This window comes from Mobula hypostoma, chromosome 5 (genome assembly GCF_963921235.1).
Source record: "Mobula hypostoma chromosome 5, sMobHyp1.1, whole genome shotgun sequence".
In the NCBI taxonomy this organism is placed as follows: Eukaryota; Metazoa; Chordata; class Chondrichthyes; order Myliobatiformes; family Myliobatidae; genus Mobula; species Mobula hypostoma.
The window spans coordinates 139,371,478-139,398,315 of NC_086101.1; the positions used below are offsets into that span (position 1 = coordinate 139,371,478).

The 26,838-nt window shown below is 43.0% G+C and overlaps 1 protein-coding gene across 8 annotated transcripts in view; it reads left to right on the forward strand.

Annotated features, from left to right (window-relative positions):
• Positions 1–26,838, forward strand: part of trpm3 (transient receptor potential cation channel, subfamily M, member 3) — a 539,467-nt gene that overhangs the window by 349,959 nt on the left and 162,670 nt on the right. For all 8 annotated transcript variants that reach the window (XM_063049027.1, XM_063049028.1, XM_063049029.1 and 5 more), the window contains exons 4-7: positions 611–824; positions 2,571–2,695; positions 7,466–7,637; positions 23,899–24,073. In XM_063049027.1, coding sequence (XP_062905097.1) covers positions 611–824; positions 2,571–2,695; positions 7,466–7,637; positions 23,899–24,073 — 686 coding nt within the window. The remainder of the gene's footprint in view (positions 1–610; positions 825–2,570; positions 2,696–7,465; positions 7,638–23,898; positions 24,074–26,838) is intronic.

A 26,838-nucleotide genomic window follows, 5' to 3' on the forward strand; every position in this document is an offset into this window, starting at 1 on the left:
GTGTTTGACTGGCAAGCTACCTTCTGTACTTAGAGTGGACTGCAGCAGTGCTAGGTAGCAGCTCGCCACACCATCTACTTAACACGAGTTCAATTAAAAAAAAGAAACATTTCCAGATTGTGAATACAGATTGGCAGTGGCTGCACATTTGACTCCATTTTCAGAACTTGATTCCATTGACAGAAGAGCAGAAGAGAGCTATATATTTAATCTGGAGATAAATTTAAAGATTCTGGCCATTCCATACTTGGTACCTTTATGAACATTTTATGAACATTTAGTGTTAGTATTGGTTTACTGTTGCAATTATCAAGACAAAGTGAAAAACATTTGTTTACATGCTTTATCGGCAGGGCATGCCATATATAATTGCATTGTGGTAGTAAATGGGAAATAGAATGCAGACTATATTGTAGCAGCTATAGAGAAAGTGCATTGCAAATAAATAAAGTGTAAAGGCCATGACAAGGTCGATTGAGAGATCAAGAGTCTTTAGCACAAGGAGACTATTCTGATAACAGCAGGTCAGAAGCTGTCCTTAAGTTTTCAAACTTCATGCAGATTGTGATCTTGTAACCCTATTCTCCTTCTCTTCCCAATCCTGGTACAGTATGTGCGTGTTTCATTTGACACAAAGCCTGACTTGCTCTTACACCTGATGACAAAGGAATGGCAGCTGGATCTCCCAAAGTTACTGATCTCTATTCACGGTGGCCTCCAAAACTTTGAGCTTCAACCTAAACTAAAACAAGTCTTTGGAAAGGGCTTAATTAAGGCAGCTATGACAACAGGGGCTTGGATCTTCACTGGAGGTGTGAATACAGGTGAGGAATCTAAGTTTTCACTCCTACCACTGAAGTAAGATCGTTGTTTGGAAATTTCCCTTGATCTATTATGAATGTAGCTTTGCTTAGAGTATTAGTGACTGCTGACTATGACATTATTATTCATCCTGTCATTGAAGCAATTTTTCACTGTTTAAACACAGCACTTTAATAAGGTTTTGTCTTTTTTTAAACATTCATTTACTCTTCATTTTGTCAGTTTTTGCTATTTTTTCCCTTTCTGTTCCTTACAGTTTTTCCCTTTCCTGTTCTATAGCTGTACTTAATCTTTTTCCATTCACACAGGACAGTTGATCCATCTCCTCTGTTAATCTGTGCTTGGTCCCTCTTCAGTATCTGTGTCTCTATCCCTTTTTACATCTAGTTCTCCATCCTTCTTTACATAACTAAATCTCTCTGTCCATGCACCCATCCGCATTTTCTACATCAGCTTTATACAAGAAAGAAGCTGAGCAGAAATGGCTGGTTTGTGATTGAGTTAGTCCAGGTTAATACATCCTATAAGGTTAGGGTATATCTACAGTGTAAGTATAAGTGGAAGTGTACTGGGTGGGCACAGGAGTACATTCAGCCAGAGACTCATTCCTCCAAGATGCAGCACAGAGCGTCACAGGAAGTCATTCCTGCCTGTGGCCATCAAACTTTACGACTCTTCCCTTGGAGGGTCAGACACCCTGTGCCAATAGGCTGGTCCTGGACTTATTTCATAATTTACTGGCATAATTTACATATTACTATCTAACTATTTATGGTTCTATTACTATTTATTATTTATGGTGCAACTGTAACAAAAACCAATTTCCCCCTGGGATCAATAAAGTATGACTATGACTGTGACTAAATATTTGCCTTTTTATCCGGAGGAAACTTTATTTTTATTTACAGTGCCCTGGTTTAATCCTAGCCTAATTACGGGACAATTTACAATAACCAATTAACCTACTAACCGGGTATGTATTCAGACTGTGGGATGAAACCAGAGCGCCTGGGGGAAAACCACGTGGTTCACAGGGAGAACATTCAAATTCCTTACAGGCAGTGGGAATTGAACCCGGTTTGCTTGTTCTGTAAAGTGTTGTGCTAACCACTTTGCTGCCATGCCGCCCCAACTTGAATGTAAGGAATCTATACAGGAGTTTCCTTGAATGATTCAGATGTTTCCAAGGTTCCACCTTCCTACTTATACTGTCCCATCTCCAGCAGCAGATTCATTGGAGGTATCATTTTATTCTTTTACAGCTAGAACTTAATTATGATTTTTGTTTAGAAATTCTCTTTACTTGTAGCTTTCCTCAAAATATTAATACATCAATCTATTGGCATTATCGCTCACTTCCTGATACAAGCAATAACTTATTCATTTTCTCTCTCGCTTTCTCTGTCAGTTTCCTCCATTAATGTGCTAAGATTGTCCCGTGATTAGGCTAACACACATCTCAGGAAACCTGGACAGAAATTTCTGTTGGAAATCGCAGGAAAGATACCAGTGAAATTTCTGGAATTTCAGAAAAAGATAAAATCTAAAACAAAAGTAAGGCATTAAAGTGTCATTGTTAGCCGGCCTCTATGCTCAGATTTACCAGAGATCCTCCTGTGAAATGCCTTTGAGGGGTTTACATGCACTTTGCTGTGATTGTTACAGGATATGAACAACCAGTTGAGGATTCCCATGGGTCAGTATTCCAAAATGGTGTTACATTCATGTTCTCCATGGGTTGTTCTTAGGGGTCATTCGGCATGTCGGAGATGCACTCAAGGACCATGCCTCGAAGTCCAGAGGACGGATCTGCATTATAGGCATCGCTCCATGGGGTATTGTGGAGAATCAGGAGGATCTGATTGGAAAGGATGTGGGTATCTTCTGTTCTTTTCTTTAGTGCTTCTGTTATCATATTGAGCAAATGCCTAACTTAGAATACTATATCAATGTTCCTCATCAATACTTGAAAGCAAGGCCAATCCAAAAAAAGAAACAAGACTCAAGTAACTCCCCTGTAGAAACAAATTGGAAGTATTTAATCTGGAACAGTATTGTGTTATATCACGTTCAAAAGCCGATATAGATTGCATAAATGAAATGAACTAGTGAAGAACAAATAACATTACTGTGGCTCTGTATTTGACAAAAATAAATTACTTTTTTCAATTTTTATTGAAAAAAATCAATTTGAGACTTTTGTGTTGAGAAATTGAGTTTGACATGCTATTGTAATTGCAAGAAGTCTTGAAAAAAAAGAAGTCTTGATGAATACGTGGCTTGAAAAATGGTGCAAGGGGGAGGGATTCAAATTTCCGGGGCATTGGAACCAGTTCTGGAGGAGGTGGGACCGGTACAAACAGTACGGCTGGACTGGAACCAATGTCCTAGGGGGAGCGTTTGCTACTGTTGTTCAGGAGGATTTAAACTAATGTGGCAGGGGGATGGGAACAAGTGCAGAGAGACAGAGGGGTGTAAAATGAGGGTAGAAGCAAAAAGTAGTAAGGTGAAAAGTAAAAGTGGCAGGCCGGCAAATCCAGGGCAAAAATCAAAAAGGGCCACTTTTCAACATAATTGTATAAGGGCTAAGAGTGTTGTAAAAGCAAGCCTGAAGGCTTTGTGTGTCAATGCAAGGAGCGTTCATAACAAGGTGGATGAATTGAATGTGCGGATAGTTATTAATGAATATGATACAGTTGGGATCACAGAGACATGGCTCCAGGATGACCAAGGATGGGAGCTCAACATTCAGGGATATTCAATATTCAGGAGGGATAGACACAAAAGAAAAGGAGGTGGGGTGGCATTGCTGGTTAGAGAGGAGATTAACGCAATAGGAAGGAAGGGCATTAGCCGGGAGGATGTGGAATCGTTATGGGTAGAGCTGCATAACACTAAGGGGCAAAAAACGCTGGTGGGAGTTGTGTACAGGCCACCTAACCTACCAGTAGTAGTGAGGTTGGGGATGGCATTAAACAGGAAATTAGAAATGCATGCAATAAAGGAACAGCAGTTATAATGGGTGACTTCAATCTACATACAGATTGGGTGAACCAAACTGGTAAGAGTGCTGAGCAAGAGGATTTCTTGGAATGTATGCGGGATAGTTTTCTGAACCAACATGTCAAGGAACCAACTAGGGAGCAGGCTATTCTGGACTGGATATTGAGCAATGAGGAAGGGTTAGTTAGCAATCTTGTCGTGCGAGGCCCCTTGGGTAAGAGTGACCATAATATGGTGGAATTCTTCATTAAGATGGAGAGTGATATAGTAATTCAGAAACAAAGGTTCTGAACTTAAAGAAGGGTAACTTTGAAGGTATGAGACATGAATCAGCTAAGATAGACTGGCAAATGATACTTAAAGGGTTGATGGTGGATATGCAATGGCAAGCATTTAAAGATCACATGGATGAACTACAACAATTGTTCATCCCAGTTTGGCAAAAGAATAAACCAGGGAAGGTGGTGCACCCATGGCTGACAAGGGAAATTAGGGATGGTATCAATTCCAAAGAAGAAACATACAAATTAGCCAGAAAAAGCAGCATACCTGAGGACTGGGAGAAATTCAGAGTCCAGCAGAGGAGGACAAAGGGCTTAATTAGGAAAGGGGAAAAAGATTATGAGAGAAAGCTGGCAGGGAACATAAAAACTGACTGTAAAAGCTTTTATAGATATGTGAAAAGAAAAAGATTGGTTAAGACAAATGTAGGTCCCTTACAGTCAGAAACAGGTGAATTGATCATGGGGAACAAGGACATGGCAGACCAATTGAATAACTACTTTGATTCTGCCTTCACTAAGGAGGACATAAATAATCTTCCAGAAATAGTAGGGGATCGAGGGTCTAGTGAGATGGAGGAACTGAGGGAAATACATGTTAGTAGGGAAGTGGTGTTAGGTAAATTGAAGGAATTGAAGGCAGATAAATCCCCAGGACCAGATGGTCTGCATCCCAGAGTGCTTAAGGAAGTAGCCCAAGAAATAGTGGATGCATTAGTGATAATTTTTCAAAACTCTTTAGATTCTGGACTAGTTCCTAAGGATTGGAGGGTGACTAATGTAACCGCGCTTTTTAAAAAAGGAGGGAGAGAGAAACTGGGGGAATTATAGACCGGTTAGCCTGACATTGGTGGTGGGGAAAATGCTAGAGTCAGTTATCAAAGATGTGATAGCAGCACATTTGGAAAGCGGTGAAATCATCGGACAAAGTCAGCATGGATTTGTGAAAGGAAAATCATGTCTGACGAATCTCATAGAATTTTTTGAGGATGTAACTAATAGAGTGGATAGGGGAGAACCAGTGGATGTGGTATATTTGCATTTTCAAAAGGCTTTTGACAAGGTCCCACACAGGAGATTAGTGTGCAAACTTAAAGCACACAGTATTGGGGGTATGGTATTGATGTGGATAGAGAATTGGTTGGCAGACAGGAAGCAAAGAGTGGGAATAAACGGGACCTTTTCAGAATGGCAGGCAGTGACTAGTGGGGTACCGCAAGGCTCAGTGCTGGGACCCCAGTTGTTTACAATATATATTAATGATTTAGACGAGGAAATTAAATGCAGCATCTCCACGTTTGTGGATGACACGAAGCTGGGCGGCAGTGTTAGCTGTGAGGAGGATGCTAAGAGGATGCAGGGTGACTTGGATAGGTTAGGTGAGTGGGAAAATTCATGGCAGATGCAATTTAATGTGGATAAATATGAGGTTATCCACTTTGGTGGCAAAAACAGGAAAACAGATTATTATCTGAATGGTGACCGATTAGGAAAAGGGGAGGTATAACGAGACCTGGGTGTCATTATACACCAGTCATTGAAAGTGAGCATGCAGGTACATCAGGTGTTGAAAAAGGCGAATGGTATGCTGGCACTCATCACAAGAGGATTCGAGTACAGGAGCAGGGAGGTACTACTGCAGTTATACAAGGCCTTAGTGAGACCACACCTAGAGTATTGTGTGCAGTTTTGGTCCCCTAATCTGAGAAAAGACATTCTTGCCATAGAGGGGGTACAAAGAAGGTTCACCTGATTGATTCCTGGGATGGCAGGACTTTCATATGATGAAAGACTGGATCGACTAGGCTTAAACTCTCTGGAATTTAGAAGACTGAGGGGGGATCTGATTGAAACGTATAAAATTCTAAAGGGATTGGACAGGCTAGATGCAGGAAGATTGTTCCTGATGTTGGGGAAGTCCAGAACAAGGGGTCATAGTTTGAGGATAAAGGGGAAGCCTTTTAGGACCAAGATGAGGAAAAACTTCTTCACACAGAGAGTGGTGAATCTGTGGAATTCTCTGCCACAGGAAACAGTTGAGGCCAGTTCATTGGCTATATTTAAGAGGGAGTTGGATAAGGCCCTTGTGGCTAAAGGGATCAGGGGGTATGGAGGGAAGGCAGGTACAGGGTTCTGAGTTGGATGATCAGCCATGATCGTACTGAATGGCGGTGCAGGCTTGAAGGGCCGAATGGCCTACTCCTGCACCTATTTTCTATGTTTCTATGTTTCTATAAAAACCAGTAACAATGTGAAACAGTCTGGTTTTCTGAACTTCTAGTTTTATAGATTTATTTCCCCCTTAGACCTCTTGAATCAACTAACAGACTGTGTAAGGACAGATTAAGATGTTTTAGAGCCATCAGTAGAAAGTAACAGATTTATATAAATTTGCCATACTTATTCAAAGTTCAAAGTAAATTTATTATTAAAGTACATATATGTCACAATATACACCCCATCTACAATACCTCCTGTTGCACAAGGAGGTATTGAGGCCAAGGTCTTGAAGCTTATTGATTTTATTGATTGGTTTTGACCTCCTTATAGTCAGGTACCTTCAATCCTGACCTATGCTAAGATACTGTGGATTTGCAATCATTCATTGTTGATTGTCCTATCCACTTCTACCTTCCCAGCTGTCTGATATCGAAGCAAACTATTCTCAACTTTGATCCAGAGATACCCTTGTATCAGAACTATCATTGAAACCACATACAGTGTTTCCATTTTCACAATATCACCCATCTCTACCTCTACATCAGCTTGCTTGCTGCTGGAACCCTCATCTTTTCTTGAATATCCCAATGAACTGCTGGCTACCTTCCTGATGCCACTTTCCATAAACCTTATATTGTACTCAACTCCACTTCCCTTGTTACCATTTGTACCAAGTCCATTTTTATCTGGCAACTCGGTGCTCACTGAACAACATTGACTGCAGGTGAAACAATACTTCAGTTATTAAATCCTCATACTCGTATCCACAGCTGCCCTTGGTCTTCCCCACCCCCCCCCCACATTTCTCCATAAATTCCTCGCAGGTCTCCAAGCCTTCAGTGCATCTGAGCTCCTTCGTGTCGTACCTCTTCCAAAATGCTTGCAAAGGTTGAGGCTCCAACCTTTGAAATCCCTTTTGAAAACCTTGTCACCTCTTTTGCTTTCTTAAAACCACACATTAAGACCCTACGTTAAAGCCATTTGTTTGACCAAGCTTTGGACACCTCTGTAATGACCTTCTATGGCATGGGGACAGATTTTTTGGCGATACTTCTACTCAGAAGCTACAGAAATTTGACTGCAGTATAGGCCTTATAGAAAAGCAGTCTGTTGTTGTTAATTAACTTGTTTTCATGCAGGTGGTCCGCCCTTACCAGACCATGTCCAACCCCTTGAGCAAGCTGACAGTGTTGAACAGCATGCACTCACATTTCATCCTGGCAGACAACGGCACAACAGGCAAATACGGAGCTGAGGTGAAGTTACGGAGGCAACTGGAGAAGCACATTTCCCTACAGAAGATTAACACCAGTGAGTACTTCAAACGGAGACCCAAGCAGGTCTTTTTTGGAAGAAGCCATGGGTGTTTGAGGCAATGGTTTGCTTCACAGGATCTGACTAATGCTGTCAACTCTTGTGCCGTCTGCAACAGTTAATGGATAGCAACCTGCTTTCCCTTGTTTTGGTTAATTTCTGGGGGTAGTTTACATAAATGAAACAGTATTTCAGAAGCAGAGTTCACTGCACATGTGTGAGGATAATTTTTATGCCCAATATTTTGAAGTATGCAAAATAATTTATTTGCATTTAAGTTCCACTATGAATTTTGTTCTTTCTCTCTCTGGCTCTCTCTCTGACCTTTTTTATGCCATGGACCAATACCATTAAACAAGAGGTCCATGAACCTCAGGTTGGAAACCCCTGCTCTAAACATATGTACCATTCCAGTGACATGGAATAAAATTTCCAAAGCAAAGTACAACCAGCTTTATATGTTTAGAGCAAGAGATTGAGGGTGAATTTTGCTTTGGTTTCATTAAAGCTGCCTGGCATTGCAAAGAAAATGTTGTTCTCAATCAATGTCATCATCTTCCGTTAACAAACTCATCAATCTACACTAGTGTGCTGTCCTGAAATATAATTTGTGATGTTATTGAGTCAGTTGTTCTCCTTGTACTTCTCATCCACTGATTTTGGTCCACCTTCTTTCATAGTGAGGGCTGACCTCATCGAAACCTAACGAATGGTGAAAGGCTTTGATAGAGTATATGTGGAGAGGATGTTTCCTGTGGTGGGAGAGTCTAAAGCCAGAAGACACAGCCTCGGACTAGAAGGGTGTCCTTCTAGGATGGAGATGAGGGGAATTTCTTTAGCCAGACGGTGGTGAATCTGTGGAATTCTTTGCTACAGACAGCTGTGGAGGCCAGGTCTTTATGTATATTTAAGGCAGAGGTTGATAGATTCTTGATTGGTCAGGGCATGAAGGGATACAGGGAGAAGACAGGAGATTGGAGCTGAGAGGAAAATTGGCTCAGCCATGATGAAATGGCAGAGCAGACTCGAAGGGCCAAATGGCCTAATTCTGCTCCTATATCTTACGTTGTTATAGTTGATCTACAAATCTGCGTGCTGGGCTTTTCAAGGGCAATATGCAGCTGTGTGCATTTGTTTGACCTGTGGGGAAGTTTTAAAGGATTGATTTGGGGCAGAGTTCAGATCGATGTTCACTGTGCCTTTTTATTGCACACTGTGTGCCTTATATTAAAAAGACAGCCTACAACCAGAGGCCATAGGTTTTCATTAATTGGCAAAAGAACCAACATAATGGAAAGAAAATTCCACAACTTTGCTGCAGTTAAGGTGCAGCAGAAAAAAATATAGTAACCTTTAAAAGGGAATTGCTTAAGTATTTGCAGGTTTGCTGGGAAAAGGCAAGGTAGAGGGGTTAATTTGAAAGCGTTTTCAAAGAGCAGAAGAGACAAAAAGGGCTGAAACATTCCTATGCTGTAGTTTTCTTTTTAATTAATAGCACAATATTATGTAAAGAAGTGACTCAAAAATTTAATTTATCTGGAACTCCATCCTCAAAGTAGCTGGAGATGAACTGTCACACTGTTGAGGTGCATTTTCTATTGAATTGGGATTTATAGCTAAGCAGGGAGGAGTGTTGTATATTTAATATTTCAGTAATCTTGTAAATATGTTGTTGATTAAGCATTCTTTGTTTAAATAATTCATTATGGGTTACGTGTAAAAATAAGTAAATTGCATACATCATGACACTACCATATTATATGCGTGTGCCTCGCTTAAAGTAAAAATGAAAGTTAGACTCCTGTCTTTTCCTTTCAGTCAGTTAATGTTTTGGAGCTACAAAACATAACAAAGTGTAAAGGAGAACAAAATAATTATTACTCTGGAACCAATTCAGCACAAAAAACACAAAAGATAAAGAACACAATAATAATAAATTAAAAGAAACACATAATACATTAGATAGCTTATATAGATAGATTGACTGTATGTCCATAAAGTGACGCTAGGCTGAACATAAGGTGACTGACAGAAAATAATGAAGTAGCGGTGGAGTTAGTGGGCGGGAGTGTTGATCAGCCTTGCAGCTTGCGGAAAGTAGCTGTTTTTGAGTCTGGTTGTCCTGGCATAGATGCTTCGTAGCCTGCTCCCAGATGGGAGTGGGACAGACAGTCCACAAGCAGGATGGGTGAAGTCGTTTAACGGTTCAAAGGCTCATTTTATTATCAAAGTATGTGTGCAGAATACAGCTCTGAGATTTGTCTTCTCCAGATAGCCATGAAATACAGAAAGACCATGGCAGTCATTGAAAGAAAAGACATCACCCCTCTGCACAGAAAAGAAAAAGAAACAAAACTCACTTTAAGGGTTCTTTTGAAGACCCTGACCTGGAGTTACGCGCTGACTATGGTTCTTTGCGGGAATGGGACCCACTCTCGGGGTTCCATAACTGGCTGTTGTTCAGCACGCAAAGGCTCGGCCTAAGAGTCCAGCTCGAATTCGGAAGCCTACGATCTCGGGGCTCTGGAGACGGGCGGATCGAGGGTCGGTGTCACGACAGGAGACCCATGTGTTGTGAGGGGCAGTCAGGATATTTGCTGTGTGCCTGGAGACCTGGGATCTTTGTGATCTTCAGGCACAGAGCGCAAAAAATGTGATGTAACAGACCAGACTTTTAACATAGTAAATCAGCGAGTTGTTTGTTTTGTCTCTCCGCTCACTGGGAGAATGGAGACACTTCTTTCTCCCTTATTGGGGAGAGAGAGAACCTGTGGTATGTTGAATACTGGGTGAAATGTGAAGTCTTTGGGGTAACTGCAAGTCTCTGTCTTCGCTATTGCTTTGCTCACGCTTGAGTGCTCGGAGCTGGTGCCGATGCTTTGTTTGCCTGTGGGGGGAGGGGGTGTTGTTGCTCGCTGCCGCTTACGCGCGAGAGGGAGGAGCTGGGGGTGACTTTGGGGTTCTAACATTTAACTGTCGTTCATTCTTTGGGGCACTCCTCTGTTCTCGTGGATGGTTGCGAAGAAAAAGCATTTCAGGATGTATATTGCATACATTTCTCTGACATTAAATTGTACCTTTGAACTCTCAAACCCCAAAGCCCCTGCAACCCTCCCTCGCACAAAACAGATCGCCCACCTGGGAAACGACAGCTAGAACATCAAACCCCTCCCATGCAAAAAACAACAGCCAGAACAACATCAGACCTCTAATTCCCTCTCTCACACACAAAAATCTAACATATCACATCACAAAAAAAACACCAACAAGAGCGTCTGACCCCAAATCCCCAACTCCTCCCTCACACAAAAACTAACATATCATCCACATGGAAAACAGCAACAAGAAAGAAAACACTGAAAACTAAAGGAGACCATATAAATTAGTGTTCACACCAATAATCACACAAGTCTTGGAATTCTGAAACCATCCTCCTTCGTGATACCACTGGCCCTTCTCTGGCACCTTTCTGTATATGGTTGATGGCAGGTAGGCCAGTGCTGGTAGTGCATTGGGCAGTTCTGACTATCCATTGTAGAGCCTTCCTTTGTACAGCAGTGATACAGCTTGCCAGAATGTTCTGTGCTTTGCATCTGTAGAATGATGTGAGTATGGATGTGCAAAATCTAGTTCTCTTCAGCCTTCTCAGCAAGTAGAGGCATTAATTAGCTTTTTTGGCTGTGTCGTGTACTGGGACCATTCTTTGGTTCTGCCCCAATATCCACCTGGATGCTCCCTCAGTAATGCTCCAGCAGTGACTCAAGCTGTCTCTCTGTACTGCCCCATATCAGCCTGAGTGATGCCCCAGCACTGTTCTGATGCGGAGCTGGGTGCTCCTCCAACAGTAACATGATTGTAGGCCCAGGTTCCACCCCTAAAGAATTTTGGTTTGTGAAGCACAGGTACCCAGCCACACCGTTTCACGGTCTGCGGGTCATACCGGACGTAGCTCAGAACGGGCGGACACAGATATATTGCAGGCTGTGTCTCCGCCCCGTGCCAGCCTTCCCACCATAGCAGTGCGACTGTGAAGTGTTCCTCTGACATCTGCTGAATCAGCTTTCTTCCTCTTCGACTGACCACAGCTGTCTAGCGTCCCTTGGTATTGTTCTAGTGAAGAGTTACATCAGTGTCAAATTTGCATGAGACAAGCACAATTTGCCAAATTATCTTCTGTGTTGAAATTTTAATGGATCTGTAATTATCCTAAATAACTCTCTTGTCTCTGTGCAAGTTACACTCCCAACCACTGAGCACATCTACATGAAACATTGCTGAAGAAAAGCAGCATCCATCATCAAAGACCCTCACCACCCAGACCATGCTCTTTTCTCACTGCTGCCATCAGGTAGAAGGTACAGGTGCTTCAGGACTTGCACCACCAGGTTCAAGAACAGTTACTACCCTTCAAACATTAATCTCCTGAACAAAAGGGGATAACTACACTCATTTAAGGACCCTTTTATCTTGTTATTTCATGTTCATTATTTATTACTATTTATTATCTGCATTTGTGCAGTTTCTTTACAGTGTACAGTTCCTGCTGTTTACAGTTTACAGATCCTGTTTACAGTTACTGTTCTATAGATTTGCTAAGTAGGCCCACAGGAAAAGAATCTCACGGTTGTATGTGGTAACATGTATGTACTTTGATAGTAAATTTTACTTTGAACTTTGAAAAAGGCTTGGATAGGAAAAGCTAGAATGATGTTGCCCTGTCAAAGGTGAGGCCCTTCAGATAAAATAGTTTGCCAATGACTCATGAAGACACAACTACTATGTAAAAGAAGTCAGTCACTCCCTAATAACCTGGTCAATAACTATACTTCAACAAGCACCTCCTAAAAGAAAACAGACTACCTGTTCATTATCACAATGATGCATTATGGGAATCAGCTGTGACTAAGATGACAACTGTGTTTCATACATGTCAGCTGTGACAGCTCTTCAACAAGTAGTTCATTGGCCAAAGAACAAACTGGCACTTCACGAGATGGTGAGGCATATCAGAGGAAAGCACCTTACCTTCCTTCCCATGAAGAGTGGAAGAGAAACCATTGATGTGTGTGACATGTGGACTTCCCTTTGTCATCCTATGCCTGAGAATGTGTGAAGGGGCTGGGAATGCAAAGGGACGTTCAACCGTCATCAGTGGCATCGGCTTCATTGCTCTACTGGGATATAATTCATTATTCTAGGTGTTGTGTGAGGGCAAGCTGTTTACATAGAGTGCTTTTTATTGAAAGGCAATTTCCGGTAAGGTGGCGGTGTTTTCAGATTCAGCAGCCTCTCGGGAGCCAACCAAAGTTCCAAAGGTGTTTATCTCTTTTTTAAAGACCACTTTTACAATCACAAGACAGTGCTGGACATTGAGTGCGCAGGTCTGCTTCATCAGTGAGCTGCTGGTTGGTGAGGGAGCTAGGCCTGGTGTGGACTGTGATACTGCCTGCTACAGGAAGGCATCGGAGTCAATGTGCAAAGGCGGTGGCAGTCTAGCAGAGAGTGATTGTCTTGGATGTTTTTCTCACAATCGCAAAACCCTGTTGAACGTTGTTAATGTAAAATACTGCAAGGCTGCTTCCTTTGTTTATTGACGCAACAGACGGGGGGAAGTTGCATGGGCTCAGTTGTAGTGAGGACGAGGCCTCAAGCTGCAGATTTGCCTTTTATTGCAGTCTCTCTCCCCCTCTCTCTCTCCCCCTCTCTCTCTCCCTCTCTCTCTCCCCCCTCTCTCCCCCTCTCTCTCTCCCCCACTCTCTTTCTCACCATTCTTCCCCTCCATCCCTCTCTACTTCTCACTTTCTGCCACCCTCCCTGATTTTCTCTTCACCTCTCCCTCTCTAATTTCCTCCTTCCTGCTTTCCCTCCCTCTTTCCTTCTATCGCATTCCTTCCTTCCTACCCTCTGTTTCTCAACCTCACTATTCTCCCTCCATTCTTTTTTCACTTCCTCCATCTTTCCTTTCCCCGTCCTTCCCCTCTGCATCTCTTCCATCCTCGTCTGCATGCCTTCTCTACCCCTCTCTCCCTCCACCCATCCTTCACTCCCTCCCTTGTGCATCACAGTGATTCTGTCAGTAACACTCACACTTCTGAGACAGAGGGTTCCGTTCACTGAAGTGCTGTCCTGTTCAGAGCTCATGCCTTTTGAATGAGGATTTGCCCACCCTTTCTGGGCTGTGAAAAGACCAGTGGTGCAGCAAACTGTCACTATGCCCCAGACTAATATGAACCTTTCCATCAAGATCATTCAAACAGATTTTCTGCCCCTTATTACATTGCCAATTGTGGAAGCTTGCTGGGCATAAATTAGCAACTGTGCTCACTTAAAACCCAAGATGACCACATCATGAAACAATATTTCATTAGCTAAAGAGCATTTGGTAATATCCTGAAAGTCTTTATAATTAAGTGTGAATACTTAAATGTAAAGGCAGTGGAAGAAAAATGAAAAAAGATTGACAAGAATAATGGCAGATCTGAGAGTTAGAAATGGAAAGAAGAGAAGAAATGTCTGGGATTCTCTTTAGGAAACAGAATGCTGAAGGGTAATCTCTTTTTAATCATGTTTGTGTTTGCTAGAGATAGTTACAGGGAATGACCAGAGTTTGGGGTCAGAAACAGAATAATAAAGTATCCAGTAAAAATTCAGGAGAAACGTCTTTATCCAGGAAGTTGTGGGAAAGGAAAACTTGCTGGCAGAAGTTGAAGCTCAAATGTATTAAGGAGAATCTGCTTAACATAAAAGAGAGAGTAAAGTATGAAAGGAAAAGCTGAGATGAGGAAGCAGAACAAAAAGAAAGTCTGCTGATGTTGGAATACTGAAGCAAAACCGACAATCCTGGGAAAGCTCCAGATCAGGCAGCATCTGCAGAAAGAGAAACAGTTAACATTTCAGGTCAGCAGAAAGTGAACAGGATTCAAAGGAGGTTTGTCTGCTGCAAAAACACCAATATAGTTATTTTAGACCAATTGTCCTGTTCCTGTCCTGTTAAATGCATGCTGGTGTTTGCAATTGAATTCCTTCCTTATCAATATTTTCCCATAACCTTGCTTACAATTCTTATCAGGGACATTGCTCAGAAACTGAAAAAGAGACATTACGAAAACAGAGCTTGTCAATGTAATGAGAATGATCCTGAATAGGCAGGCCTCGTCCCTTTTTCCTGATTAGTAACTTAATGTAGTACTTTAGAATTGTGTTTACTCCATGCTTTGGCTCTCACACCTTCATGCTGGGTTTCATATCATCCATTGGTTTATGGGCAAGAAAAAATATTAATATTAATTTAAAAGCATTTCATGCAAGTAAGGGATACTGTTATATATAATCAGTTTTGTGTGATACTTGTTCTTTAGACCTGTATCATTCTCTGTTGCCATTCACAGTAAAAGTAAGGTAGTCTTCCAACCTCTTATAGATCATTACTAAATCTGAGGAAACTGGACATTGATAAGGATACATTTGGATTACTGCATGCAATTCTGGTCACCCAGCTATTAGAATTAAATTAGAGAGGGTGCAAAGAAGATTTAAGAGGATGTGACTAAGAGTGGAAGCTTTGGATTAGAAGGAGAGGCTCGATAGGCTAGGGCATCTTTCCCTGGCGTGTAGGAGGCTGAGGGGTGACATTATAGAGATATACAAAATTGTGAGTGGCATTGATGTCTTTTCCACAGTTTAGGAAGGGTACAAAACTAGAGAGCATAGATTAAATTAAGAGGGAAAAGATTTTAAAATGACCCGAGGGACAACTTCTTCACATAGAGGGTAGTGCATATACAGAACAAGGAAGTGGTAATTGCATCATTTAAAAGCCAATTAGACAGTTACATAGATGAATGGGAAAGATTTAGAGGGATAGAGGCCTACCATAGGAAAATGGGATTAGCTCAGTTGGCCAACTTGGTTGGCATGGATGAGTTGTACCAAAGGGCTTGTTGCTGTGATGTATAGATCTATTGTTGCCCCATGGAACACAATTGATAACATATCAGGAACTAAAAACAAGACAGATTCCTGAATCTGCAGTGAAGACATAGCTTTCTTCCCATCATTTATTCACTTTTAAATATAGAGTATGCTCAGTTAAAACCTATCCTGGGTAATATGAGCCTTCAACTGAGTGTCAGCCCTGCCTCTTATGCATTTGTTTGAAGCCCTGCACCGGCTGGTGGTGTAGTGGTATCAGCACTGGACTTGAAGGCAGATAGTCCTGAGTTCAAACCCAGCCGGGCTCCAACCTGGGCAGCGGCAGTATCTACAGGAAGAAAGGCCTGGCAATCTCCATCTGCATCTTGCCATGAAAACCCTATGGACCCTATGGTCCGTGAGGACACGAAGAGTCAGACTCAACTTAACGACTGAACAACAACAAACCAGAAATTTGACCACAAAATCGAGACTTATGTGGTTATAAGGAAAGACTGGATAATCTAAGCCTGTTTTCCCAAGAGCAGACCCGGCTGGTGGCGTGGTGGCATTAGCGTTGGACTTTGGCACGAAAGGTCCCAGGTTCAAATCCAGCCCGCTCCCCTGCATGCTTTCCATCCGTGCTGGGTTACGAGCTGGTGATCTCTTTGGAAACTCACCTGGCAGAAGGGAATGGCAAACCACATTCCCCACTACGTCAGAGAGGCGTGGAGGGAAATCGTCCGCTAACCGGAGAAACTCCGGATGCGACGTACCTTTCCTTTCCTTTCCTCAAGAGCAAAAGAGGTTGAAAGGTGATATGATAGAGGCCAATAAAATTATGAAAGGCAGAGATAGAGTAGATAGCCAGAATCTGTTTCCCAGTGTAGGGGTGTCTAACATTAGAGGGCATACAGTACTGTATTTATCAACGTGGAGCAGAGAGTGAGTTTGTAAATCTGGCGGGAGCAAAGGATGTTGGGAATGGCAAGGCTAGAGCACCATGGAAGGGGTTTGGAAGAGGTGGAAATGCCAGGCCTGAGACACCAGGCAAGGTCATTTGATTCCAAACAATTGGTCAATTGATCATTACAGAATGTCTCTCTGGTGCTTCCCGCTCCCTCCCCACTCTCCCTCCCCCTTTTCCCAATCATGTTTCCCCTCTCCCCCCCCCCCCCGCCACTCTCAGTCCACAATACAATCCCATATCAGAATCAGGTTTATCATAACTCACATATACCATGAAATTTGTGTTTCTTTTTCTGACAGCAGTACAGTGCAATGTGTAAAATTACTACAGTACCATGCAGAATTCTTAGGTACACTTGCTACATTACCTGACTAAGACATTTGCACAGTACTGTAGGTTTAAGATGAGAAGGAGGAAGTTAAAAGGGGCTCCGAGGAGTAAATTCTTCTTTTTATACACACAAAGGGTAATTGGTACCTGGAATAAGCTGCCAGGGATGGTAGGATTCCATTGAGTAACAGCAATTAAAGGGCATCTGGACAGGTTCTTGAATGTCAAATCATTGAGGAATAATGCAAGCAAGCAGTATAGATTGGGAAGATGATCAACATAAATTCGAAGAAGGAGTCTGAGAGTCTGAGTGGGAGTGCCGAGAAAGACATTTTTGAAATTTTCGTTATTTTTTTTCTCCAACGGCTTTCTGAGAGGCGGGACTGCGCAGGCGTGTGACGTCGGGCAGTGCAGCGCGGCAGATTTAAAAGGGCAGACATCCTGCTTCGGGTTTGATTCAAAGAAGGAGTCTAAGAGTCTGAGTGGGAGTGCCGAGAAAGACATTTTTGAAATTTTCGTTATTTTTTTTCTCCAACGGCTTTCTGAGAGGCGGGACTGCGCAGCCGTGTGACGTCGGGCAGTGCAGCGCGGCAGATTTAAAAGGAACAGAGCCTCATAGAGCGGGCAGCGTAGTTTGCGGGCGGCGGAGTGAGCTGGGAGCAGAGTGAAGACTTAAGGGCTTCGGCTCACCGGGCTTAGGCGGAAGCGGGTGAGGCGAGGAAGGTTTCACATTCATTTTCTGTTGTTATTTGAGGAGAGGGGCATTATGACTGTGAGGGCAGTTTGCTGTTCTCGGTGTCGGATGTGGGAGGCCCTGGAGTCTCCAAGCCTCCCGGACGTCTACATCTGCGCCAAGTGCATCGAGATGCAGCTCCTAAGGGACCGCGTTACGGAACTGGAGCTGCAGCTCGATGACCTTCGTCTGGTCAGGGAGAGTGAGGAGGTGATAGAGAGGAGTGGAAGGCAGGTGGTCACGCCGGGGCCACGGGAGGCAGACAAGTGGGTCACGGTTAGGAGGGGGAAGGGGAAAAGGCAGGTGATGGGGAGTACCCCGGTGGCTGTGCCCCTTAACAACAGGTACTCCTGTTTGAGTACTGTTGGAGGGGACAGCTTACCCGGTGGAAGCGACAGTGGCCCTGCCTCCGGCACAGAGTCTGGCCCTGTAGCTCAGAAGGGTAGGGCAAGGAAGAGGAGGGCAGTTGTGATAGGGGACTCGATAGTAAGGGGGTCAGATAGGCGATTCTGTGGACGCAGTCCAGAGACCCGGATGGTAGTTTGCCTCCCTGGTGCCAGGGTCCGGGATATTTCTGATCGTGTCCAAGATATCCTGAAGTGGGAGGGTGAGGAGCCTGAGGTCATGGTACATATAGGTGCCAATGACATAGGTAGGAAAAGGGATGAGGTCCTGAAAGGAGAATATAGGGAGCTAGGAAGGGAGTTGAGAAAAAGGACCGCAAAGGTAGTAATCTCGGGATTACTGCCTGTGCCACGCGACAGTGAGAGTAGGAATGCGATGAGGTGGAGGATAAATGCGTGGCTGAGGGATTGGAGCAGGGGGCAGGGATTCAAGTTTTTGGATCATTGGGACCTCTTTTGGTGCAGGCGTGACCTGTACAAAAAGGACGGGTTACACTTGAATCCTAGGGGGACCAATATCCTAGCAGGGAGATTAGCGGGGGCTACTGAGGTGACTTTAAACTAGAATGGTTGGGGGGTGGGAATCAAATTAAAGAGGCTAGGCGTGAGGAGGTTAGTTCACAACAGAGGGATGGGAACCAGTGCAGAGAGACAGAGGGGTGTAAAGTGAGCGTAGAAGCAAAAAGTACAAAGGAGAAAAGTAAAAGTGGCAGGCCGACAAATCCAGGGCAAGCATTAAAAAGGGCTAAGAGAGTTGTAAAAGAGCGCCTGAAGGCTTTATGTGTCAATGCAAGGAGCATTCGTAATAAGGTGGATGAATTGAAAGTGCAGATTGTTATTAATGATTATGATATAGTTGGGATCACAGAGACATGGCTCCAGGGTGACCAGGGATGGGAGCTCAACGTTCAGGGATATTCAATATTCAGGAGGGATAGACATGAAGGAAGGGGAGGTGGGGTGGCGTTGCTGGTTAAAAAAGAGATTAACACAATAGAAAGGAAGGACATAAGCCGGGAAGATGTGGAATCGATATGGGTAAAGCTGCGTAACACTAAGGGGCAGAAGACGCTGGTGGGAGTTGTGTACAGGCCACCTAACAGTAGTAGTGAGGTCGGAGATGGTATTAAACAGGAAATTAGAAATGTGTGCAATAAAGGAACAGCAGTTATAATGGGTGACTTCAATCTACATGTAGACTGGGTGAACCAAATTGGTAAAGGTGCTGAGGAAGAGGATTTCTTGGAATGTATGCGGGATGGTTTTTTGAACCAACATGTCGAGGAACCAACTAGAGAGCAGGCTATTCTGGACTGGGTTTTGAGCAATGAGGAAGGGTTAATTAGCGATCTTGTCGTGAGAGGCCCCTTGGGTAAGAGTGACCATAATATGGTGGAATTCTTCATTAACATGGAGAGTGACATAGTTAATTCAGAAACAAAGGTTCTGAACTTAAAGAGGGGTAACTTTGAAGGTATGAGACGTGAATTAGCTAAGATAGACTGGCAAATGACACTTAAAGGATTGACGGTGGATATGCAATGGCAGGCATTTAAAGGTTGCATGGATGAACTACAACAATTGTTCATCCCAGTTTGGCAAAAGAATAAATCAAGGAAGGTAGTGCACCCGTGGCTGACAAGAGAAATTAGGGATAGTATCAATTCCAGAGAAGTAGCATACAAATTAGCCAGAGAAAGTGGCTCACCTGAGGACTGGGAGAAATTCAGAGTTCAGCAGAGGAGGACAAAGGGCTTAATTAGGAAGGGGAAAAAATTATGAGAGAAAACTGGCAGAGAACATAAAAACGGACTGTAAAAGCTTTTATAGATATGTAAAAAGGAAAAGACTGATAAAGACAAATGTAGGTCCCCTGCAGACAGAAACAGGTGAATTGATTATGGGGAGCAAGGACATGGCAGACCAATGAATAATTACTTTGGTTCTGTCTTCACTAAGGAGGACATAAATAATCTTCCAGAAATGGTAAGGGACAGAGGGTCCAGTGAGATGGAGGAACTGAGTGAAATACATGTTAGTAGGGAAGTGGTGTTAGGTAAATTGAAGGGATTGAAGGCAGATAAATCCCCAGGGCCAGATGGTCTGCATCCCAGAGTGCTTAAGGAAGTAGCCCAAGAAATAGTGGATGCATTAGTGATAATTTTTCAAAACTCGTTAGATTCTGGACTAGTTCCTGAGGATTGGAGGGTGGCTAATGTAACCCCACTTTTTAAAAAAGGAGGGAGAGAGAAACCGGGGAATTATAGGCCGGTTAGCCTAACGTCGGTGGTGGGGAAACTGCTGGAGTCAGTTATCAAGGATGTGATAACAGCACATTTGGAAAGCGGTGAAATGATCGGACAAAGTCAGCATGGATTTGTGAAAGGAAAATCATGTCTGACGAATCTCATAGAATTTTTTGAGGATGTAACTAGTAGAGTGGATAGGGGAGAACCAGTGGATGTGGTATATTTGGATTTTCAAAAGGCTTTTGACAAGGTCCCACACAGGAGATTAGTGTGCAAACTTAAAGCACACGGTATTGGGGGTAAGGTATTGGTGTGGGTGGAGAATTGGTTAGCAGACAGGAAGCAAAGAGTGGGAATAAACAGGACCTTTTCAGAATGGCAGGCGGTGACTAGTGGGGTACCGCAAGGCTCAGTGCTGGGACCCCAGTTGTTTACAATATATATTAATGACTTGGATGAGGGAATTAAATGCAGCATCTCTAAGTTTGCGGATGACACGAAGCTGGGTGGCAGTGTTAGCAGTGAGGAGGATGCTAAGAGGATGCAGGGTGACTTGGATAGGTTGGGTGAGTGGGCAAACTCATGGCAGATGCAATTTAATGTGGATAAATGTGAAGTTATCCACTTTGGTGGCAAAAATAGGAAAACAGATTATTATCTGAATGGTGGCCGATTAGGAAAAGGGGAGGTGCAACGAGACCTGGGTGTCATTATACACCAGTCATTGAAAGTGGGCATGCAGGTACAGCAGGCGGTGAAAAAGGCGAATGGTATGCTGGCATTTATAGCGAGAGGATTCGAGTACAGGAGCAGGGAGGTACTACTGCAGTTGTACAAGGCCTTGGTGAGACCACACCTGGAGTATTGTGTGCAGTTTTGGTCCCCTAATCTGAGGAAAGACATCTTTGCCATAGAGGGAGTACAAAGAAGGTTCACCAGATTGATTCCTGGGATGGCAGGTCTTTCATATGAAGAAAGACTGGATGAACTGGGCTTGTACTCGTTGGAATTTAGAAGATTGAGGGGGGATCTGATTGAAACGTATAAGATCCTAAAGGGATTGGACAGGCTAGATGCGGGAAGATTGTTCCCGATGTTGGGGAGGTCCAGAACGAGGGGTCACAGTTTGAGGATAGAGGGGAAGCCTTTTAGGACCGAGATTAGGAAAAACTTCTTCACACAGAGAGTGGTGAATCTGTGGAATTCTCTGCCACAGCAAACTGTTGAGGCCAGTTCATTGGCTATGTTTAAGAGGGAGTTAGATATGGCCCTTGTGGCTACAGGGGTCAGGGGGTATGGAGGGAAGGCTGGGTTCTGAGTTGGATGATCAGCCATGATCATAATGAATGGCGGTGCAGGCTCGAAGGGCCGAATGGCCTACTCCTGCACCTATTTTCTATGTTTCTATGTTTCTAAATAGGATGGACTGAAAAACATTTCAGTGCAATACATGGCTCCAATTAGCCCACGTGATCAAGAACATGCCTGCAAAACCCATATTAATCAAATAGTGCATTATAACCTAAAGAAGATATCTATATCATTATGTTGTAGTTTGTGGGCTAATGTGCTTTGCATTTCCTTTAGTGAATGCACTTAAAAAATACGTACATTATTGGTTGAAAACCACCTAGGGATATCCTGAGGTTGTGATATATGCAACTGAAAAACATAATTACTTTCTGTCCTCGCTTCCCTCAATGATAAAAGCTATGCTGGTGACAATGAATATGTAGCAAGTTATTGCATTAGCATTGATCAAAATTTTATCAAGTTCTGCAAGCAACTTCAAAACAAACACTGTGGATTCCAGTTAATTGGGACACATCGGGAGCAATACATTTTGGCCCAATTAAGAAGCTGCCCTATTTTGCTGAAATTTCATGGAAATAGTTTAGAAAGTATAAAAAAGACAAACTAATGTTTAACTGAGTAACAAATTAGGTGCTTAAATGTAATGTAGAATAAATGAGAATATTACCAATACTGCTAAAGCACTATACAGTAAAATTGTTCATTAGTTCCAAATAGCTATTGATGGAGCGATTTATTCAGTGTATGCTGCCATGTCCTTTTGATTGACTGTAAATGAACAAAATTAGTACAGACAGCTAGTGCAGAAAATGGACTGCCCTCATACAATGCTTTTGATGATTGCATTCTCCAAATCTTCATTTTCATTGTAACATTCAAGATGATTGTCGATACCTTCAAATCCTTCGTAGTTCCTAACTTGTTAAAGTAGTGAAATTATTTCATTTTCACTCTCAGTTGTTTCTGACATCCCCAAGCATGAATACTTAAAACTGCTGTAATTAAAACATAGAAACATAGGAAACCTACAGCACAATACAGGCCCTTTGGCCCACAAAGCTGTGCCGAACATGTCCTTACCTTAGATCTATCTAGGCTTTACCCATAGCCCTCTATTTTTCTAAGCTTCATGTAGCCATCTAGGAGTTTCTTAAAAGTCCCTATCGTTTCCACCACTGCCGGCAGCCCATTCCACGCACTCACCACTCTCTGCATAAAAAACTTACCCCTGACATCTCCTCTGTACCTACTTCCAAGCACCTTAAAGCTATGCCCTCTTGTGCTAGCCATTTCAGCCCTGGAGAAAAGCCTCTGACTATCCACACGATCAATGCCTCTCATTATCTTGTACACATGCTTCTCATTATCTTGTAGAGTTCTGAATTGTCCTTACTTCTTATTTCTTGCCAACTATCAGTGACAAAAATCACTACTTTTTGAACAAGAACACGTGCAACTGATGCTATTGAAAAACTTCACTCTAGACATGGTGTAGTGTCTAACAGCCACACAAGTGCACGTGACTGATGCTGGTTAGAAACTGTTCAACAACTCTCCTATCCCAATTAAACAGCATAGTGTCCCAAATAAACAAAGTGAATCCCGGCTATTTTCTCAATTGTCTTTTGTTCATTTAGAATTGGCCCAAATAAGCAGCTACCCCAATTAACCATTGGTCCAATTAACCAGAATCCACTGTATATCTACTCTACAGATAATTAGATCAAACTACTTATAAAGCAAACATTCTACAAATTATGATTGCCAATTTTGTTAGACACTAAATTAACTCTATTGAAGCCTTCGTAGGGGAGTTGCTAATAAATTGGGTAGGAAATTCAGGAGAAAGCATGACCTAGCGAGCGGTGGAATATGGAACTTGAACGCAGAGAATGGGTGAAGACCAGATGGCTTTAAGTGGGGGCGATGAGAGTATCAATGTAAACACATGCGTGGAAGAACATGGTGCTGGGGTGAGATGAAGAGGCAAGGAGGAGACTTGCATGGAGCATTAATACTGGCATCAATCTTCTGATCTGTTTTGGTGCTCTTGCTGTGGGGTCAACATAGTACAATGAGATGGACTCTTGACCTCAGTCTTAATGACTTTGCACTTTATTGTCTCTGGGCACTGCACCTTCTCTGGAGCTGTCACACTTTATTCTGCATTCTGTTACTGTTTTTGCTCGTACTACCTCAGTGCATTGTTACAATGAATCTTGGTACACGTGACTACAATAAACCAGTTTCTCAATACCTAAGCAACAGCCAGACTGATTCAGTTTGGCTCCTTGACTTTGCTTCCCACCTTTGCTGTCTCTCTCTCCCTCTCTCTTTCTCTCTGCAGGAATTGGACAGGGAGTTCCGGTGGTGGCTCTCATTGTGGAAGGTGGACCCAACGTAATTTCCATTGTGCTGGAGTACCTGCGAGACACCCCTCCCGTCCCAGTAGTGGTCTGTGATGGCAGTGGCCGGGCTTCAGACATCCTTGCCTTCGCCCACAAATATTCGGAGGATGGTGGGTAAGTGCCAGATTAAGAACAGACCGCTGTCCGATTTAAGCTCTTGATTCTGTGGAATGAGATAGTTGCTTGTAGGAGAGGGGTGTTCATGAGAGCAAGGAATGGACATAATGACAAGTACAGGAGAGAAACTAATGGTACATCTGTTGAATTATTCAACCGTCTGCCATTTAATCATTGATACAACAGTTAGAGGGTCTGCGGTCTCACAGAATCGTAGTCATAGAATCATATTGCTTCGAAACAGGCCCTCCTGCCCTGCTGATCCATGCTGATAAAGATGCTCCATCCAAGCTAGTCTCATTTGCTAGCCTTAGCCTATAATCTTCTGTAGCTTTCCAGTCCATGTCCAATTGTCTTTTAAAAGTTATCATAGTACCTGCCTCAACCACTTCCTCTGGCAACCTCATTCCACACCCCTTGTATAAAAAAGTTTCCCTCGAGTTCCTATTAAATATTTACCCTCTCACCTTAAACCTGTACCCTCGAGTTCTTGATTCTCCAGCCCTATCATTCACCCTATCTATACCCCTCATGATTTTATATACTTCTGTAAGGTTATCTTTCGTTCTTCTATGCTCCAAGGGGTAAAGCCCTCATCTGCCCAACCTCTCCGTATCATCCCTCAAATCCTGTTAACATTCCTGTAAATCTTTTCTGTACTTTCTAGTTTAATAGTATCTTTCCAATAGCAGGCTGACTAACTAAAAGTGAATACAATACTGAACACAGAGGTGGGTTTGAAGCAGAGGGGCATGGTCAGGCATTGATTCTTGGAAGTGTTTTCTTTTGACTCTGCATCATGCCAGACAACCGATCAAATTGAAAAGATCACCTGCACTTCTGGAGCATTTCCATAGATCTGACCCTCACATCAAGCAGGCTGCAAGCTCCAGTTTGTTGACATGTCGCAAACCTCCTCCCCTTTCCCCTTCTACCATGTTAGGAACATACTAGCCCATTGGAACTTCTGGCTGAATAGTTTGATTGGACTTCGGTAGGATGTTCATGGAACAAGTCCAAGTTCCAGTGAGTGTAAGATTATAACTAGATCCAGTATAAACAGGTGATATCCATCAATTCCAAAACAAAATAGAATATCAAATATAGAACAGTACAATACAGGTAGAAACCCTTCAGCCCATAAAGTTGTGTGAAGCTAATTAAATTAGTAATTAACACCTAACTTAACTATTCACGTCTGCCTACACAAAGACCTTATCTGTTTATTCTATGCACATTCATGTGCCTGTCTAAGAGCTTTCATAATCCTCTATCAAATGTGCCTCCACTACCCATGCATTCCAGGCACCTACCCATCCCTGTGTAAGAAACAAACTTGCCCTGCACATCTCCTTTGAACTTACCCCCTCTCACCTTACATGTATGCTCTCCAGTATTAAGCATTTTGACCCTGGGAAAAAGATACTGGCTAACTTCTCAATCTCTATCAAGTCTTCCCTCTGCCTCCACTGCTGCAGAGAAAACAACCCTTGTTTGTCCAAATTCCCCTTGTACCACATGCCTTCTAATCCAGGAGCATCCTGGCAAACCTCTTCTGCACCCTCTCCAAGGCCTCCAAATCTTTTCTATGATGGGGCAACCAGAATTGAATGCAAAACTCCAGGTATGGCCTAACCAAAGTTCTATAACTCCTAGAGAATTCCTGGGTATATCTGCTGGCAAAGATTGTTGCTGCGGGCCAGACCAGTTCCCTAGGAAATTAACTACAATCAGAGACTGATAGAGGGGATGGGAACAGTGGAGTCTAGAAATTGCTGAGCAATGAGGAGTGGGAAGAGAGAGATAAGAAGTTTATGTTGAAGAAAGACTGTGGTGTCTGTCGAGTACAGTCTAGGAATTCAGGAGAATGGATAACCCAACTGAAACTGTGGGAGCCTGCTTTAAAAGTTATGATCATTGTCCTACCTCACCAGGATGAGACAGACAGACAGACAGACACACACCTTGCAAATTACTCCCACCCTGTCACCCATGGAGCAGTACACTTGTGCCATGTCCAAAGTTTGATCCTGTAGTTATGGGGAAATTAATTTCAACACCCTGTCCTTCCAAAGATTTCTCCAAGGCTTTGCATATTTTGTTCTGATACCCTTTGTTCATCAACCATGATCGATTCACATCACACTTTCAGTCTAATGAAAATCTCATTAGGCTTCAGAGTGCCAGAGTGAATGAATCTTGAAACCGAGTCATGTACATAGCTGGGGCAGATCATCAAAACTTGTTTCAAGGAGATCAGTTGTAAGAGCAAAGGCTTACAGGTGGATTTTCAATAACAATGTTCAAAATGAAGCATGGAGGGGTGCAGTGGGACGGGGAGGAGATTTACTTTTATCTCAAAACCACTTGTATTTTCCAATGCCACTCAGAACTCTCAAATGTATTCAGCAACTAAGCTTCCACAGCCCTCTTGGGTAGAGAATTCCAAAGGGTCACCACCTCCTGGGTGAAGAAATGTTTTATTTATCCTGAATTGAGCAGGCAGCGGGGTTTCTACCGAACCCCAGAGAACAGTGCAGGTTGGTGGTCTGAACAGTACAGGGGAAGCTTGGTGGTTTCTCCCAAGGCTGATCTAAACATAAAACATAAGAAATAGGATTTGCCTTTGGGCTTGGAGATGATTCTCATTGTTCTCAGAAGCAAACTACTGCAGATGCTTGCCATGGGAATCCTTTTATCCCCTTCTTCCTCGCATTTGCATTACATGCCCAAAGTTAAGGGTGCAATATGAGATGACATCC